Source organism: Mesoplodon bidens, assembly GCF_964165515.1.
Source record: "Mesoplodon bidens genome assembly, chromosome: 17".
In the NCBI taxonomy this organism is placed as follows: Eukaryota; Metazoa; Chordata; class Mammalia; order Artiodactyla; family Ziphiidae; genus Mesoplodon; species Mesoplodon bidens.
In genome coordinates this window covers 43023047-43038415 of record NC_138174.1, presented here as the reverse complement: position 1 = coordinate 43038415, position 15369 = coordinate 43023047, and the positions used below count along the sequence as shown (strand labels likewise).

At 35.5% G+C, this 15369-nt stretch overlaps 1 protein-coding gene across 2 annotated transcripts in view; it reads left to right on the top strand.

Annotated features, from left to right (window-relative positions):
• The window catches only part of KLHL1 (kelch like family member 1), a gene marked incomplete at both ends in the record, with an annotated part of 390611 nt that overhangs the window by 352500 nt on the left and 22742 nt on the right, over positions 1 to 15369 (top strand). For both annotated transcript variants that reach the window (XM_081214996.1, XM_081214995.1), the window contains one exon: positions 1713 to 1875. In XM_081214996.1, the coding sequence (XP_081071122.1) occupies positions 1713 to 1875 (163 nt within the window). The remainder of the gene's footprint in view (positions 1 to 1712; positions 1876 to 15369) is intronic.

Genomic DNA, 15369 nt, shown 5'->3' with positions numbered 1-15369 from the left:
AATATTTCATGCCACTCCGTTCTGGCATGTAGAGTTTCTTCTGAGAAATCAGCTGTTAACCTTATGAGAGTTCCTTTGTATGTTATTTGTCATTTTTCCCTTGTTGCTTTTAATATTTTTTCTTTGTCTTTAATTTTTTTCAATTTGATTACTATGTGTCTTAGTGTGTTTCTCCTTGGATTTATCCTGCCTGGACTTTTGTGGCTATTTCCTTTCCTATGTCAGGGAAGTTTTCAACTCTAACCTCTTCAAATATTTCCTTTGACCCTTTCTCTTTTTCTTCTCCTTCTGGGACCCCTATAATGCAAATATTCTTACATTTAATGTTGTCTCAGAGGTCTCTTAGGCTGTCTTCATTGGTTTTCATTATTTTTTTCTTTATTCTGTTCCATGGCAGTGAATTCCACCATTCTGTCTTCCAGATCACATACCCGTTCTTCTGCCTCAGTTATTCTGCTATTGATTCCTTCTAGTTTATTTTTCATTTCAGTTATTGTATAGTTTATCTCTGCTTGTTTGTTCTTTAATTCTTCTAGGTCTTTGTTAAACATTTCTTGCATCTTCTCAATTTTTTCCTCCATTTTTTTTTTTTTTCTGGGATCCTGGATCATCTTCACTATCATTATTCTGAATTCTTTTTCTGAAAGTTTGCCTATCTCCACTTCATTTATTTCTTTTGGGGGTTCTATTTTGTTCCTTCATCTCATACATAGTCCTCTGCCTTTTCATTTTGTCTTTCTGTGAATGTGGTTTTTGTTCCACAGGCTGCAGGTTTGTAGCTCTTCTTTTTTCTGTTGTCTGCCCTCTGGTGGATGAGGTTTTCTGAGAGGCTTGTGCAAACTTCCTGATAGGAGGGACTGGTGGTGGGTAGGGTTGGATTTTGCTCTGGTGGGCAGAGCTCAGTAAAACTTTAATCCACTTGTCTGTCAATGGGTGGGGCTGAGTTCCCTCCATGTTTATTGTTTGGCCTGGGGAGACCCAGCACTGGTGCCTACAGGCTTTTTGGCAGGATTAATGGTGGACTCCAGTAGAGCTCACCCCAAGGAATACTTCCCAGAACTTCTGCTGCCAGTTTCCTTGTTCCCACAGTGAGTCACAGCCACCCCCTGACTCTGCAGGAGACCCTCTAACACTAAGAGATAGGTCTGTTTCAGTCTCCTATGGGGTCACTGCCCCTTCCTCCTGGGTCCTGATGTGCACACTACTTTGTTTGTGCCCTCTAAGAGTGGAGTCTTTGTTTCCCACAGTACTGTCAAAGCCCTGCAGTCAAATCTTGCTAGCTTTCAAAATCTGACTCTCTGTGAATTCCTCCTCCCGTTGCCAGATTCCCAAGTTGGGAAGCCTGACGTGTGCCTCAGAACCTTCACTCCAGTGGGTGGACTTCTGTGGTATAATTGTTCTCCAGTTTGTGAGTCACCAACCCAGGAATTATGGGATTTGATTTTATTGTGATTGCACCCCTCTTTCTGTCTCACTGTGGCTTTTTCTTTGTCTTTGGATGTAGGGTATCTTTTTTGGTGAGTTCCAGTGACTTCCTGTCAATGATTGTTCAGCAGTTAGCTGTGATTCCAGTGCTCTCACAAGAGGGAGTTGCAATGTTTCTTAACTGATAGAACCTATTCTGAATGGCATCATAATTTTTACTATTAATTTGATTTTAGAACTTCACTGTGGAATAAAACCTTTCGGTTTTCATTTCTCCCATGTTTCAGGTGTGACGGTACTAGAAGGCCCTATCTATGCCGTAGGAGGCCATGATGGCTGGAGCTATCTGAACACAGTGGAGAGGTGGGATCCTCAGAGTCAGCAGTGGACATTTGTAGCTAGTATGTCAATTGCCCGAAGCACAGTTGGTGTGGCAGCATTGAACGGCAAGTGAGTAGACTTTCCGTTTTTTTTGGAAAAAAAAAGGCTTTGAATGAATATTGTTTTAAAAATAACATTTAGTAAACTGCTTTGATAAAATATTTAAATCTTTTGTTTTTGATTATTTTTTAAGTTTAGTCTTCATGGATCATTGACAGATCAAGACTGCATATTTTTCTGATTGTCCCTTCTTATAAAATAAAAACCAAAACTTCTTTACAATAACTGTTTTTTCTTTTTTAAGTATCACATATATTTCATGAGAATTATGTGGACTAAAGATCTGCATAATTATATCCTTTCTGGTAAAATAGTCTGAGAAGCCTTCAAAAGACTACTAAAAATGTGGTACTTAATATATTTTTTTGCATGATTGTATGTCTCTTCACTTTTCTCCTTTTCCATTCTTATCACCCTAAATGGGGAATTTTCAAACACACACTGTTGATATTTTGAGTTAGATAATTCTTTGTTTGGTGCAGGGCTCTGTCCTGTGCATTGTACAGTGTTTAGCAGCAGACTGGCTTTTATCTACTAGATACCAACTGCAACTCCCTGCCCCATGTGGTAACCAAAAAAGTCTCCAGACATTGTGTAATATACCCTCTTGGGTGGTTAAATACACTCCCTCTCACTGCCATGAGAAACTCTGCCCTAAGAAAGCTAATAACACCTCTGGTTTGAGCAGCAAAAGCTTCCAATCTGTTTACTTCTCTTTCCCCTAAAGTCCATTTGCTAAAGCTGCCACAGCTGCTTAACAAATGCAAGTGATATTTCAGTCCTGTTCAAGAACTTCTCTTTACAATTAGAACACAATGCCTATCTTTACCTAAAGGGACCTACTGGATCTTATTTCTGCATATTCTACATTTTTTCTCTGTACATCTGCCAAATTGCTCTTTTATCTTTGCTTCAAATATAGCAGCTCTAACCAAACTCAGTCCCTTTGAATCATTTCTTTGTCTGAGATGCTGTTCCTACCCATCATCATGTGCCTGGGTTTTTCTCATTTTTCAGATTTCATCTCAAAATTTGTCCACAAAGAAAGTTATTTACTATTCATCCTATTAAAATAAACCACCCTGAACACTATCCCAAACTGCTTACGGTTCTTAAAATTACATACATTACTGTTTTCTCTTTTCACTAGATATACATTTTTAATGAATGTTGGGCTTCAATTTTCATTTAGGTTTATTTGATGCTTAAAATCATATTCTTAGTGTCATGTATACTTCCTGAGAATCCATTTAAGATTTTGCCTGGAAATAAATATTTACATATTAATTAGGGAAAATGTTAGATCTATACATTTGAAATCTTTTCATCTGAAAATATGATCTTACTTTTATCTCTTAAAATTAGTCTCTATGTATTTTAGTGGTTATAATTTAGGTATAGGTTTAGTACTTTCTTTCTGAGTTTTATTCACACTTATTTGTATTTTTGAACATTTTAGATATTATATTTTGGTTTATATATTTGTATGTATTCATAATTATACATTTATAGTGCACTGGAGAAGAAAGTTTAAGTATCTATATTTATGATAACAATCATACTAAATGCATGTATCAGTTTTTTTTTTTTTTTTTTTTTTTTGTGTGGTACACGGGCCTCTCACTGCTGTGGCCTCTTCTATTGCGGAGCACAGGCTCCAGACTCACAGTCCCAGCGGTCATGGCTCACGGGCCCAGCCACTCCGTGGCATGTGGTATCCTCCCAGACCAGGGCACAAATCCACGTCCCCTGCATCGGCAGGCCGACTCCCAACCACTGCACCACCAGAGAAACCCCATGTATCAGTTGTTTGATTTACAATAATAGATTTTCTAGGAAGATAAACATGGTAAACTAATAATGAAACTTTGTTTCTTCCTAATTAATATTTATGTTTATTTCCTTTTTATTGTATTGCTTTTATTTTTAGAATAGTGACATAAATAGTAGTGATATCGGGTGACCTCGTTTATGTCTTTTAATTGGAAAGACTTTAATGCTTTATAGTCTGTGTGATATTAGTTGCTATTTGAGATACACTTATACCATGTGGTGTCAAGGACAAGATCTTGTCATTTCCTGTAGTTTCACTAATGGATATTTTATTTTAAAAAATCAACCTTGGTATAATGTTTTATTAAATTCTTTCTAAAAATGTATAAAATTATATTTTTCTTATTTGATCTATTAATATGGTGATTTACATAAATATTATAATTGTAAATCATTATTGCATACTTAAAATAAAGCCAACGTATCCATGTTGCATTATTCATTTAGTATTTTGTTGCATTCTATAGTCTATGATTTTTCATCTATGTTTGGTCTACATATCTTTTGATAAACCATTTCATAATATTTTCTGTTATGATATGAAGTTTTTCTTAGCATAATAACATCATAATATGAATTGAGAAACTTTCTACAATTTATCTGCTTTAAGTATCTACAGACATGGGAAGTATATATTCTTGAACATGACAAATGATAGAAAAAAATATATGTATATTATCATATATATTCCCTTTAAAAGTTATATTTTACTGAGATTTTAAAATTTAGCAGAAGGCAGTTTTACCTTACTTCTAATCCTATGACTATTAATAATAATCTATCTTGTATTGTTATATCTTCTTTTGTACTGTTATTAACCTCCTAATTTGTTATTTTTAGGTGTTAGCATTATTACTATTTTTGTCTTAGGTTTTGTCAGTATCATTATTTGGTTTTGTTTTTATATTTAATCAAATGTGTGCATAGAGTGAAGTTATACTTTTTTTCCATATTGTTTTCTTATTCATTAATTTATACTTGGCTCAGTTTTATTTAATATGTCTTGAAATTCAGAATTTAACAAAAGATAGTACTAAATATTGTCTTTGCAGTTTCTTCTTCTTTAATATATAAAAATTATCATTTTAATTGTTTCCATTTCTTGTTAATTAAGAATAGTTTTGCTGTGAACATCCTCACTTATATATGTCCTTTGTGAGCATGTGTACAAATTTTAGCTGAGTGTAGACCTGGAACTGCAATTGCTAGGCTATACAGTATTCTTGTGCTCAGCCTTAAGGGATAATTCCCAGAAGATTTTTGAACATGTTTTCCTAATTTATGTACATATTCACACTGTACTAGAGTTCTAGATACTACGCATCTACTGATTTGGTAACTCCAGTTTTTATCTTTTATGGTTTTGTCTATTCTGGTGGATAATGCTATCACATTCAGTTAATGACTGAGATTGTGCACGTTTTATATACTTATTAACAATTTTATATTTTCTGGCTGAAGTATATATTAAAGTATTTTTCCTGTTTCCATTTGGGTTTGCATCTTTTTCATTTTGCCTTGTAGAATTCTTCATATATTCTAGAAATTATTTCTAGGTAAATGTATCTCACTTTATTATTAGTAGTATATTACTATTGCTACTACTATTATTTTCCAGGAAGGATATGTTGATTATATAATTTATTAAACTTTATATCTAAAAGGAATTTTCCTATGTCTTCACACATTTGTTGTAAATTGGCTTGAGTAATTTAATGTCACAGCCTTGTATCATTATAGTTAGATAGATAGTATATACTTATCTTCTGTCATTTTTTTTAGGGAGATGTGTGGTAAGTCCAGTAGTTTTTCATCTTTAATATGCTTTTATATCTCATTTTTATAGATGTTTTGACTATATTTCTATCAGTTAAGGTACAGTCAAGAGACAGAAAGCACTCCAGCCATTTATCAGTGATTCTATATAAAGATAATCTAATATAAAGATTTTCTAAGTAGATATAAAAATTAACTAGTTAACCAGAAAGTCAACAAGAGAACACTATATCATAAATGTATCAACTAAAGGAAACAGTTACCACCCCTAGTGTTGGAAAACAAAAGAAGAGATTGTAGTTATTAAGATTTATAAAATCAGAGGAGAGCCCCTATGCAGTTGAAATCCAGACATTTGTGATTGGACCTCTGCTTAGCCAGAGCTGGCATCTCTGACATGAAAGAGGGGCCCCTTGGCCTGGGACCCAAAGCTCTGAGGAGGTGGTGCCAATCTGCTGGTGTTGATGGCTCTGAGTGGTCTCAATAAGGCCAATTTTGCAAGTTCTGCAAAATGGCAATTGGATGCAACTGAATGCAGGAAAAAAAGATGGGGTGACACAGGAACAGGAAATGAGTAGAAAGGAGCAAGACCCTTCCTCCTCTAGTCTTTCAGTCTCCCTCTAGCATCCACTAACATCACATCCTAAAAGAAGGAACCAGGTGGCAAAGCAGAAACGTGGTTTTCAGAGTTCCAGTCCCCATATCAAAAAGCAGAGTACAGGAGAGAGAATGTGGGGCTGTGAGATAAGAGCTTAACTACTTGCATGTTCTTCTCCAATTTCAAAATGTTCACCAGGGTATAACCTGATGGCTACTTTTCATTCTTTTAACTTATTATTTGGAGATTCATTTGAACAATTTCAATCATGTCTTTATTTTACTAAGGAAAATTTTTATCTACTGAGGATTGGTTTTTGTTTGATTCCTTTTCCATTTTTCTAGTTCTTTGGTTTTGGGATATATATTTTAGTATGCATTTATGTTAATTATTGTGTGTGTCTTTTAGCACTGATTTATTTTCCATAAATCTCCTCAGTAATTTTATTTCTTTTTCATTTAACTTGGGAAATTTTTTCTATATTTTATGGTTAATCATTGCCATTTTGCTTATGAATTTTACTGTTTCCAGTGCAGACATAATCTTTATTTTAATTTTCCATATATGATATACTTATTTGACAGCTCTCTTTCCTATCTGCCTCATATTCATCTTATTTCAACTGATGATACTCCCTTATTGTTTTACCTTAAAAATCTCTTGTATCGGGCTTCCCTGGTGGCGCAGTGGTTGAGAGTCCACCTGCCGATGCAGGGTACATGGGTCCGTGCCCCGGTCCGGAAAGATCCCACATGCTGCGGAGCGGCTGGGCCCGTGAGCCATGGACGCTGAGCCTGCGTGTCCAGATCCTGTGCTCCACAACGGGAGAGACCACAGCAGTGAGAGGGCCGCGTACTGCAAAAAAAAAAATCTCTTGTATCACTAAATGTATATTTTCTTAAATTGCTTTTGAGTGTACATTTAGTGACTTTTTCTCACCACTTATGCTGATGCTAGTATATAGATTCATCTCTTATATCTTTTAGGAAATAGGTATCTCATTGACATAACAAATTTGCTCAACAAAGATGAGAAATATCTTTACCCTTTCCTTATATTATTCATTTGTTACATTATTCTGTAATGAGAAGACATACACACACAACACACCCAAGACACACACACTTTATTTTAAAGTTTTAATATATTACTTATCTTATTCTAGATGTTTTATAATTACTTTGCATTATAATTTTGTGACCCTTCCTTAATATTTTACTGTGAAATATCTTTATATATATGTGTTTTGTTACAAATCACCAAACTTAATCAGAAATAAATGGGATAAAAATTTAATAAATATAATATTTAATGGATAGTCTTGTAGCAAATTTTCACGTTATTATAACTGAATTATTTTTATCCAATTTCTTCCCTTTTAAATTAGCTTTATATTGAATTCATCATTTGCATCATTTTGTGGTCCTTGTATCTTTTTGGTCAGCTAGGATATTTAATATCCTAAGAAATCCTGTTTTACTCTAACAACATTCTTCATATCAAATATCAGAGTGTGAGAGTATTTAAAGTTTTTGTTCTTAAAATTGTTTACATTTTAATTAAGTACATTTTCCCAAATTTTAACCCCATTTTATGAAAATGTTTGGAATGATTTCATTTTTACTTCAAATAATCTTTCTCCTTTAAATCAGAAGAGTATAGACCTCATTTGGGTTATTTTTTAATTCCCTTGAGTGTGATTTAATGGTCTCAAAATTCTGTGGTTTAATGACTTTCTCTTAATGTCTGGCTGCTTTTCCTGTTTTACTCAGAGAAAAACATAATCACTAGAAAGTGATCTTTCACTTCAGACCCACATCAGAAAATTGTTTCACCATCACCCACTGACAGTTGTTTATTTTTCTCTCACTTCTACTGACATGACTTTATTTACCTCTACTTGTATGATTTTTTTTTACCTCTTGTTTAATTTTCACATCTCACTAATGTGTCATTCTAACCTGACTGTTGTTTCTCTGAATATTATTTTGAATAATTTTCCCAATTAAGGCTAATAAAAGCCAGTGAACAGCCTTCTTGAGTTTAGATCATTCATGATACCTTTGTTGTGGAAAAACTAAGCATTGGTTCATGGCTTAAAATTAATGAGTGTATTCTGATGGATTCAAGAGCAAAATTATATCAATTTTATGAAACATTTTGGTCAGTCATCCAATGAGACAGATTAAACTAAATCATAGATATATAATCTCAGGCCAGCACAGCCACAGACTTACTTGATGCATAAAGGAAATACCACAAAACAGTAAATAGACATTCTGGTGTGGAGAGTGACCATATAAAACCTCAGACTCTCCAAATAATATCTACACTAGTAACTATTTTCTTTTCTTATTTGCTCTATGCCTTAGCTTTGTTCTTTCAAACTTTACTTTGCAACCAAAAGGTCTTTCTGGTTTGTTTCCCTTTATTTACTGAGTAAGCTCAAAAAGCAGATACTCATACTGCCTGAGCCCATTCATAAATAGTCCTGAATTTTAATAAATGTATGCTCTGATCCTTGGAGAATCTGCAAAACAGATTTAAAAAACTGTGTTTGTTTCGTGATTCACCATGGCAAAACTGATTTACTCAGTCATTCAAAACCTCATTTTAATAATACACATAAAGAAGCTGCTATTTCTGTGCAGTCTGAAGTTTATACAGTTTGAAATATCATGAGAACAGGAGTCATGTCTGTTGTTTTCTCCAGTACATCCCAATAGCTAGCACTGTACCTTATTATGCCTCAAGCCCTGTCACTTACGTGGTGCTCTCAAAAATCATTTCTATTTTTGTATCCAAACTTTGATATTCTTTTTCTTAAAAATGATCCCAAAGTTGTAAAAGCTTTCCTATGATAAACATGTCACCAAATGCAAGTTCATGTGCCTGAGGCACAGTGAGGCCAAACATACCAAAACTTCAGAGTTAAGAGTAGAGAAAGGTTTATTGCAGGGCTATGCAAGGAGATGGGTAGTTAATGCCCCCCAAAATCCAAGAAGGATTTCAAAAATGCATTTATTTATTTATTTATTTATTTATTTTTTGTGGTACACGGGCCTCTCACTGCTGTGGCCTCTCCCGTTGCAGAGCACAGGCTCCGGGCACACAGACTCAGCAGCCATGGCTCATGGGCCCAACCACTCCATGGCATGTGGGATCTTCCTGAACCAGGGCACGAACCTGTGTCCCTTGCATCGTCAGGCGGACTCAACCACTGCACCACCAGGGAAGCCCTTAGCAATGTATTTTTAAAGGCAAGGTGAGGAAGGGGCGTGGTTGGTTTTTGCAAACTTCTTGGTATGGGAATCCTTTTCTCTTGCAGCTGTCCACATAGGTCAGGCCCAGATGTTCCTGTAAACCACCAGCAAGACAAATGTTAATCTCTGTTCTGCAACATTTTATCTCTATATGAATGGAAAAGTATCATACCCTTAAAAGTCAGAGCTTTGAAAATGGGTCAATCTGTATATTTCAAGCTATAGGCAACATTCTTAACTCAAGCAAAAGCAATAGAATACAAAGGTTAAAGTAAAATAAACAGATTTAATATGGAGTCAGATTTGTTCTTCCCTATTACAAGCAGTCTGTATCAAAATTGTATTATCTTAGATTATCACATTTAAAAAAATCATTTGTTTGCTGAGTCTCACTGAGGGCTGTTAATAGGCTTAGGAGATTTGTGATTTGCCTTCTGGAAGAAATGATTTCTAAGCTGGAACTTCATTGATTTATCAGATTCAGAAAGTGAAGAATAATTTCAATGAGAAGGAACAAGCTGTGTTCAGTTCCTGAGTGTGAAATGCAAACAAAAGGAGGAAAAGTTAAGTTTAGCTGGAATATATTGAGGAAGAGTGGCCCCAATAGATTGGATACAAAGCCAGCCTCTAGGTCATAGCAACTTGGCTAGGGTAAAAATATTATAAAAGGTTTACAAAAGGGCAGCAACATGGTTGTATTTCAATTTTCTAAAAATCACTCTGAAGAATAATTTATAATTGCTCAAGGAAACTATATAATTATTAGAATCTCATCACAAAAGTAGACTGGCTAAGATGCATTCCAGTGGTTCATAGGGATTACTTGATAAATCATGCCTCAGAATTAAAATGTATAGCAACAGAATGTTATTGACCAGTGTTCTTGGCCTCCTCAATCAATAAAATTGATGAGAGGCCAGGCAAGAAATTCAGGCAAGGATTTATTGGGGTTCTTGCTGTAGCAGGAGGGAGTGAAAACAAGTAACAGTTTTCCTTGCTTGCTCCATGAGGCAGGGCGAGCTGCTTCTTTATATGGGATATGGGTGGGTCCAGGATTGGGCCGGAGAGGTGGCTTGGGTGGTCTGCCCACCCTCTTGGTGGTGCTGTTTGCAAGGTGCATATGCAGTACCCTGCTTTTGCTCCCAATACCCTGTTTTTTTTTTTTGTCTTTTTGTATCTTCTTGTTCATAATTTGCCCCGACTATACATGCATGCAGCTATTTTTAGTCCCTTATAATTTCTTTGTATTTTGCTGCTGGAGGAGACATTTGTCCAGGTGCAAGCACTGCAGCAAGGGTCTCAAGACCCAGCCTATCTCAAGAAGACAATTCATTTTGGCTCCCTACTTGAGCATAGCTACTGCCGAACTCCTTAATTTAGAATTCAGTGGTTTTATGAAACAGACCTCTCTTTCCTTCTCCAGTCTTCTCTCTTAACCACCTTCCTTACAGCCACCCTATGTCCCAAACATAAAGAACGGCTTGATGTTCACACTCTTTTGCATTTTTACATACTCATCTCTCTCCCCAGATTTCCCTTCCATTTTCTTCTTAATAACTTGTGACTGTCCACTGCCCATTTAGTTTCTCTCCTCAGATTTTCATCTGGTCTTTGAATACATTTGAAAACTCTCTAGAGTGACAACCTAACACAACTCTAGATCTCTATGTGCATTAAATTCCATGTGGCAAGATTGGTACTAACATAATTCAGTTTATTGTACTTGAGAACAATAGTGTAAAAAAAATTAAAAATATATTAAGATGTACTTTTACCTAAATAAAACCTAAATGAGATTATTTGTAATATCTCCATCACCCAAAGCCTAGTTTAATCTGTACCTTTTCCATTAACCCTTTTAAAATTCACCCATTTAAAAATAATTGTTCTGTCTTTTGCGTTCCCAAGACACAGATACTTTTATCTGCAATATGTCAATACCTTATTTCAGCGGAACTTAAACAGGTGCCTTTTCTTTGACAAATTCCATTCATACATCATTCTCTTTCAAGAACTGGATATGAATGTTTACTTCATTCATTTTTTAAAAATTTACAAATAGGTATTTTCTATGATGATATATGAGAGAAAATAAATCAAATCTGCCCTCAGAGAGCTTACATTATATTAATAACGGAAATAAGAAACATCAAAAGAAAGAAATTCAGAATTGTAATAGGTGTAGAGTGGGAGTTGGCAAGGAAACATGGAGGGATTAAAATTGAAGTGACCATTTCTACCAGGTTTGGGGTTAGTAAATTCTACTAAGTTGGGTGGGATGCAATTCATTAACCTAAATTAATTTCTGTATTTATAATTGTCAGAGTTTTTTTAGGAAATATAGGCACATTCTAATAAATAAAGGTAATTGGGTTCTGTTAGCCATATGCTATCATGACAGCAAGTCCGTTTTGTTTGGGGCAGAAAATTTTGCTTAGGGACTGAGATTGTCTTTGCCAGTAGTTTAAACACAGCTTCACTGTAGGAATTTCACAAACCAGTAGCATACAGGGTCATGTCTCTTAATAAGCCAATAAAGAAATAACACACCCATGATAGATTAAATACACTATTGTTCCAGGCAAGGGGAGAAGAGAGAAATAAAGTCTAAATTTACTTAAAGTGTACTCTTTCTATGAGTTTTTGTTTCTGGAAGAGGAGGTTTGGTTTTGCCAAACAAGAGCTGATGTGCAGCTGCCAGTGGAAAAATAAAAGTCCCTCAGTTGCTAGAGCATGTTGCTAAGGAACGATGGTAATGGTGTTGACAGGCAGGCTGATATTCCTGGGGACCACCATTGGCTGATAAAGAAGTCTCCTTTATCATAGCAGAAACTAATGCCCAAGATCTTCCGAGAGCTAAATTAGCAAAGGGTAGCTTTGTCCAGACTGAAACTCTGGGATAGCCTTCACGAAATCTCTGTATTTATAGTCTAAATGTCCCCTTTGCCAGAGTTGTTTCCCTACAAGTTTTTATTGAAAATCCCCCAGCTGGGCCCCTCAGCAACTAAGCTACTAAGTGCTTATCAATCAAGGGCAGATGAGATGATGACATCCAGACACAACTTACTTCATTCTTATATCAAAACAACTTTACTTCTAAAAACAACATTTTTTTTTGGTCATAAGTAAGTGAATTTGAAATCATAGCAAACCAATACACAACAACAGAGTCTCACACTGAGTTTGTCACATGTACCAGCATTTCTTAGTAAGTAGGAACAAAAACAGCCTGATGTGTAAGCTTACTGAAATCCCACTCACTGTACTCTCAGGCACTCAACTAGTACCCCTCATGGAAATTATTCACTGAGAGGTACATGCCGGAGTATTTTGATTGCAAGAATGACAAGCCTTATCATGGGATCAGATGAAAGAGTTCTCCATCAACTAGGAAACAAAGGATCAAACAAAGTTCTGGATCTAGAGAGTTGCATCAAATGTGTTATACTGCACTTTCTATAGCTATTCCTGAAGTTATGTACCAATGATAAAATATGCCACATAGTAAATAACTTTCCCTAGTATACAGATTATAAATAACATTAAATTTCTGGGGAAAATACAAAGTGGGATCAAAAAGACTGTCTAGTGGAGACATACCTGAATTGACTAATGAGCGATGAGTGAACAGTAACCCATCCTATATAGTAACAAGGTACCTAGGACAGAATGCACAATGGCACACAGGGCTGGTAAAGATCTAGTGCTGTGGCAGAAAGTTACAATTGGCTCTTAATGGTCATTCATTCCTTTTTATATGACAGTATGCACAGTACTGTTAGCTAGGCAAGTGGTCATCTAAAATAAAGATAACATTTCCCAGCACCTGATCAGTCAGGTATTGTCATGTAACTAAGTTCTGGCCAATGGGATGTAAAAAGTGAGTAGTGCAACTTAAAAGATTGATTCTTAAAGGGAGAGGATGTGCTCCTTCTTCCACTTTTCCTTCATCCTTCTGTTTGAACTGTGGCTGTGATAGCTAGGACTCCACCTTCAGGACCAGAGGGTTGCAGACAATTCTTCATGGACTTGAAACATTCCTGAACATTTTCCAAGCAAAATATTGGCAACATTTTTCACCATTTTTTCAAGGATATTTGTAAATTGAACAGCCTTGGAAGGTAGAGATAGTGTCTGTCTTTTGGGCAGAGAGCAGGTTTGTTCCTTGAGAGAGCAGGAACACAATAATAAAGATAATATCTACCTTCAGAGCAATGATTGGACAGGTTTGCTGGCAGCTCCTTTAAGGATTAGCAGTTCCTAAATTCCAGATGTGAGAAAAGTCCTCTATGTAAATAAGCATTCACCTGAATCTCTCTGTATCACCCTGGTGGAACTTGGAGGGACAGGAGGAACCCATGTGAACATAGAGCTCATTCTATCTGTTGTTCATGAGAACAAAGTCATTTCTTTCCGATCCCAGAATCTTGTGTCTTTTACCAGCATCTATGAAACTGTGGTAGGCTAATTTGTTAGCTTTCAGGTCTGGTAAAATTTCACTCTTCACAGTTCTTGATAAAAGGTCTTATCCTACAGATGATAGGTTGAAAGGTGGAAGTAGCCTGGGTCTCGGCACCTACCTGCAAAGCCACTTTACATACATTTGAACCCATATATTAACTAATACAGAATTTGTTTCTTCCTACTGCCATATTATATGGATAGGCATACCCCAAAGACATTGCAGGTTTGATTCCAGACCACCTCAATAAAGTATATATTGCAATAAAGGGAGTCACATGGAGTTTTTGGTTTCCCAGTGCATATAAAATTATGTTTACACTATATCATAGTTTACTGTGTGCAATAGCATTATGTTTTTGAAAACAATATACATACCTTAATTTAAAAAAATACTTTATTGCCAAAAAGTGCTAACCGTCATCTGACAATGCAGGATTACCATAAAACTTCGATTTGTTAAAAAATAAAAGCAATTCCTGCAAAACTCAATAAGGTGAAGCACAATCAAATGCAATAAATTCATAAACCATGCATAAATAAAATGAAGTATACCTGTACTAGAATATAAAATACATGGTGCTGAGATGGGCACCTGACAACTAGATCTCAAAACAGGAAGACCTTGTTGCTAAACTTTATATAAAACTTTTCTGTAGGCTGAATAAACACATAAGTTAATGAAAGGGGAAGGGAAGACTCATTCATTCTCAGCAAAATTCTGGAAGAGTTTACTTAAGTCAGGGGTATTTCTGACCTCCTGCCAATTTTTGGCATGCAAGGAGGGATATACAGGTCAACGTTCACAGCAAACTGACCTATGACAGTGATGTCTCCTAAGAATGTTATTTTTCTGCCCTTTTCTCATTGCCTCTGAATGAAATTCCAGCTCCATAGCATGCCATACAATCCCCTTCATTCTCAGTCTAACCTTTTCATCCTACCAGCCATATCTCTTCTTCTCCTCCTTCACTAGCACCCGTTCCACCAATATGACATACTTGCCACTCTATTTATCACCTACTATGGCCTTTCATGTCCCTTGTCTTTACACATAATGCTTTCCCTGTATGTAATGCTTTCCCCTACTTCTTCATCTTACAAATGTCTACTCATCTTTCAACTCTAAGTTAAAATATTATGTTTCCTTTCTTGCCATGAAACTGTCAGCTGTCACTTCTTATGTTGTCAGTTCATTTACTTCTAGTATCGGATCCTTCTCTGCTCTTCATATTCTCAACATCTAATTTGTCATTGTAGTAAAACAAAACAGGGAATCAGTCTAAACTATGATTAAATAGATTGTAAGAGGAGATCTGAGAAGATAACCTTGGATAATTGTCCATGAGTTTTTGTGTATACATTGCAACATTTATTCTAGCTGCAAAATATTTTCAAGTATTGAAATACATCTGTTGGTTTTAATAATTACTCCATAAAGCAACCCCAAAGGACACTATTATCTCTTCTATACAATTACAATTTTCTCATTTCTTTTGCAAAGTTTTTTTTGAGGAAAAAATGTAGTGTATTTATTCTTTTCAACCAATTTTGCTCTACTATTAATAATTT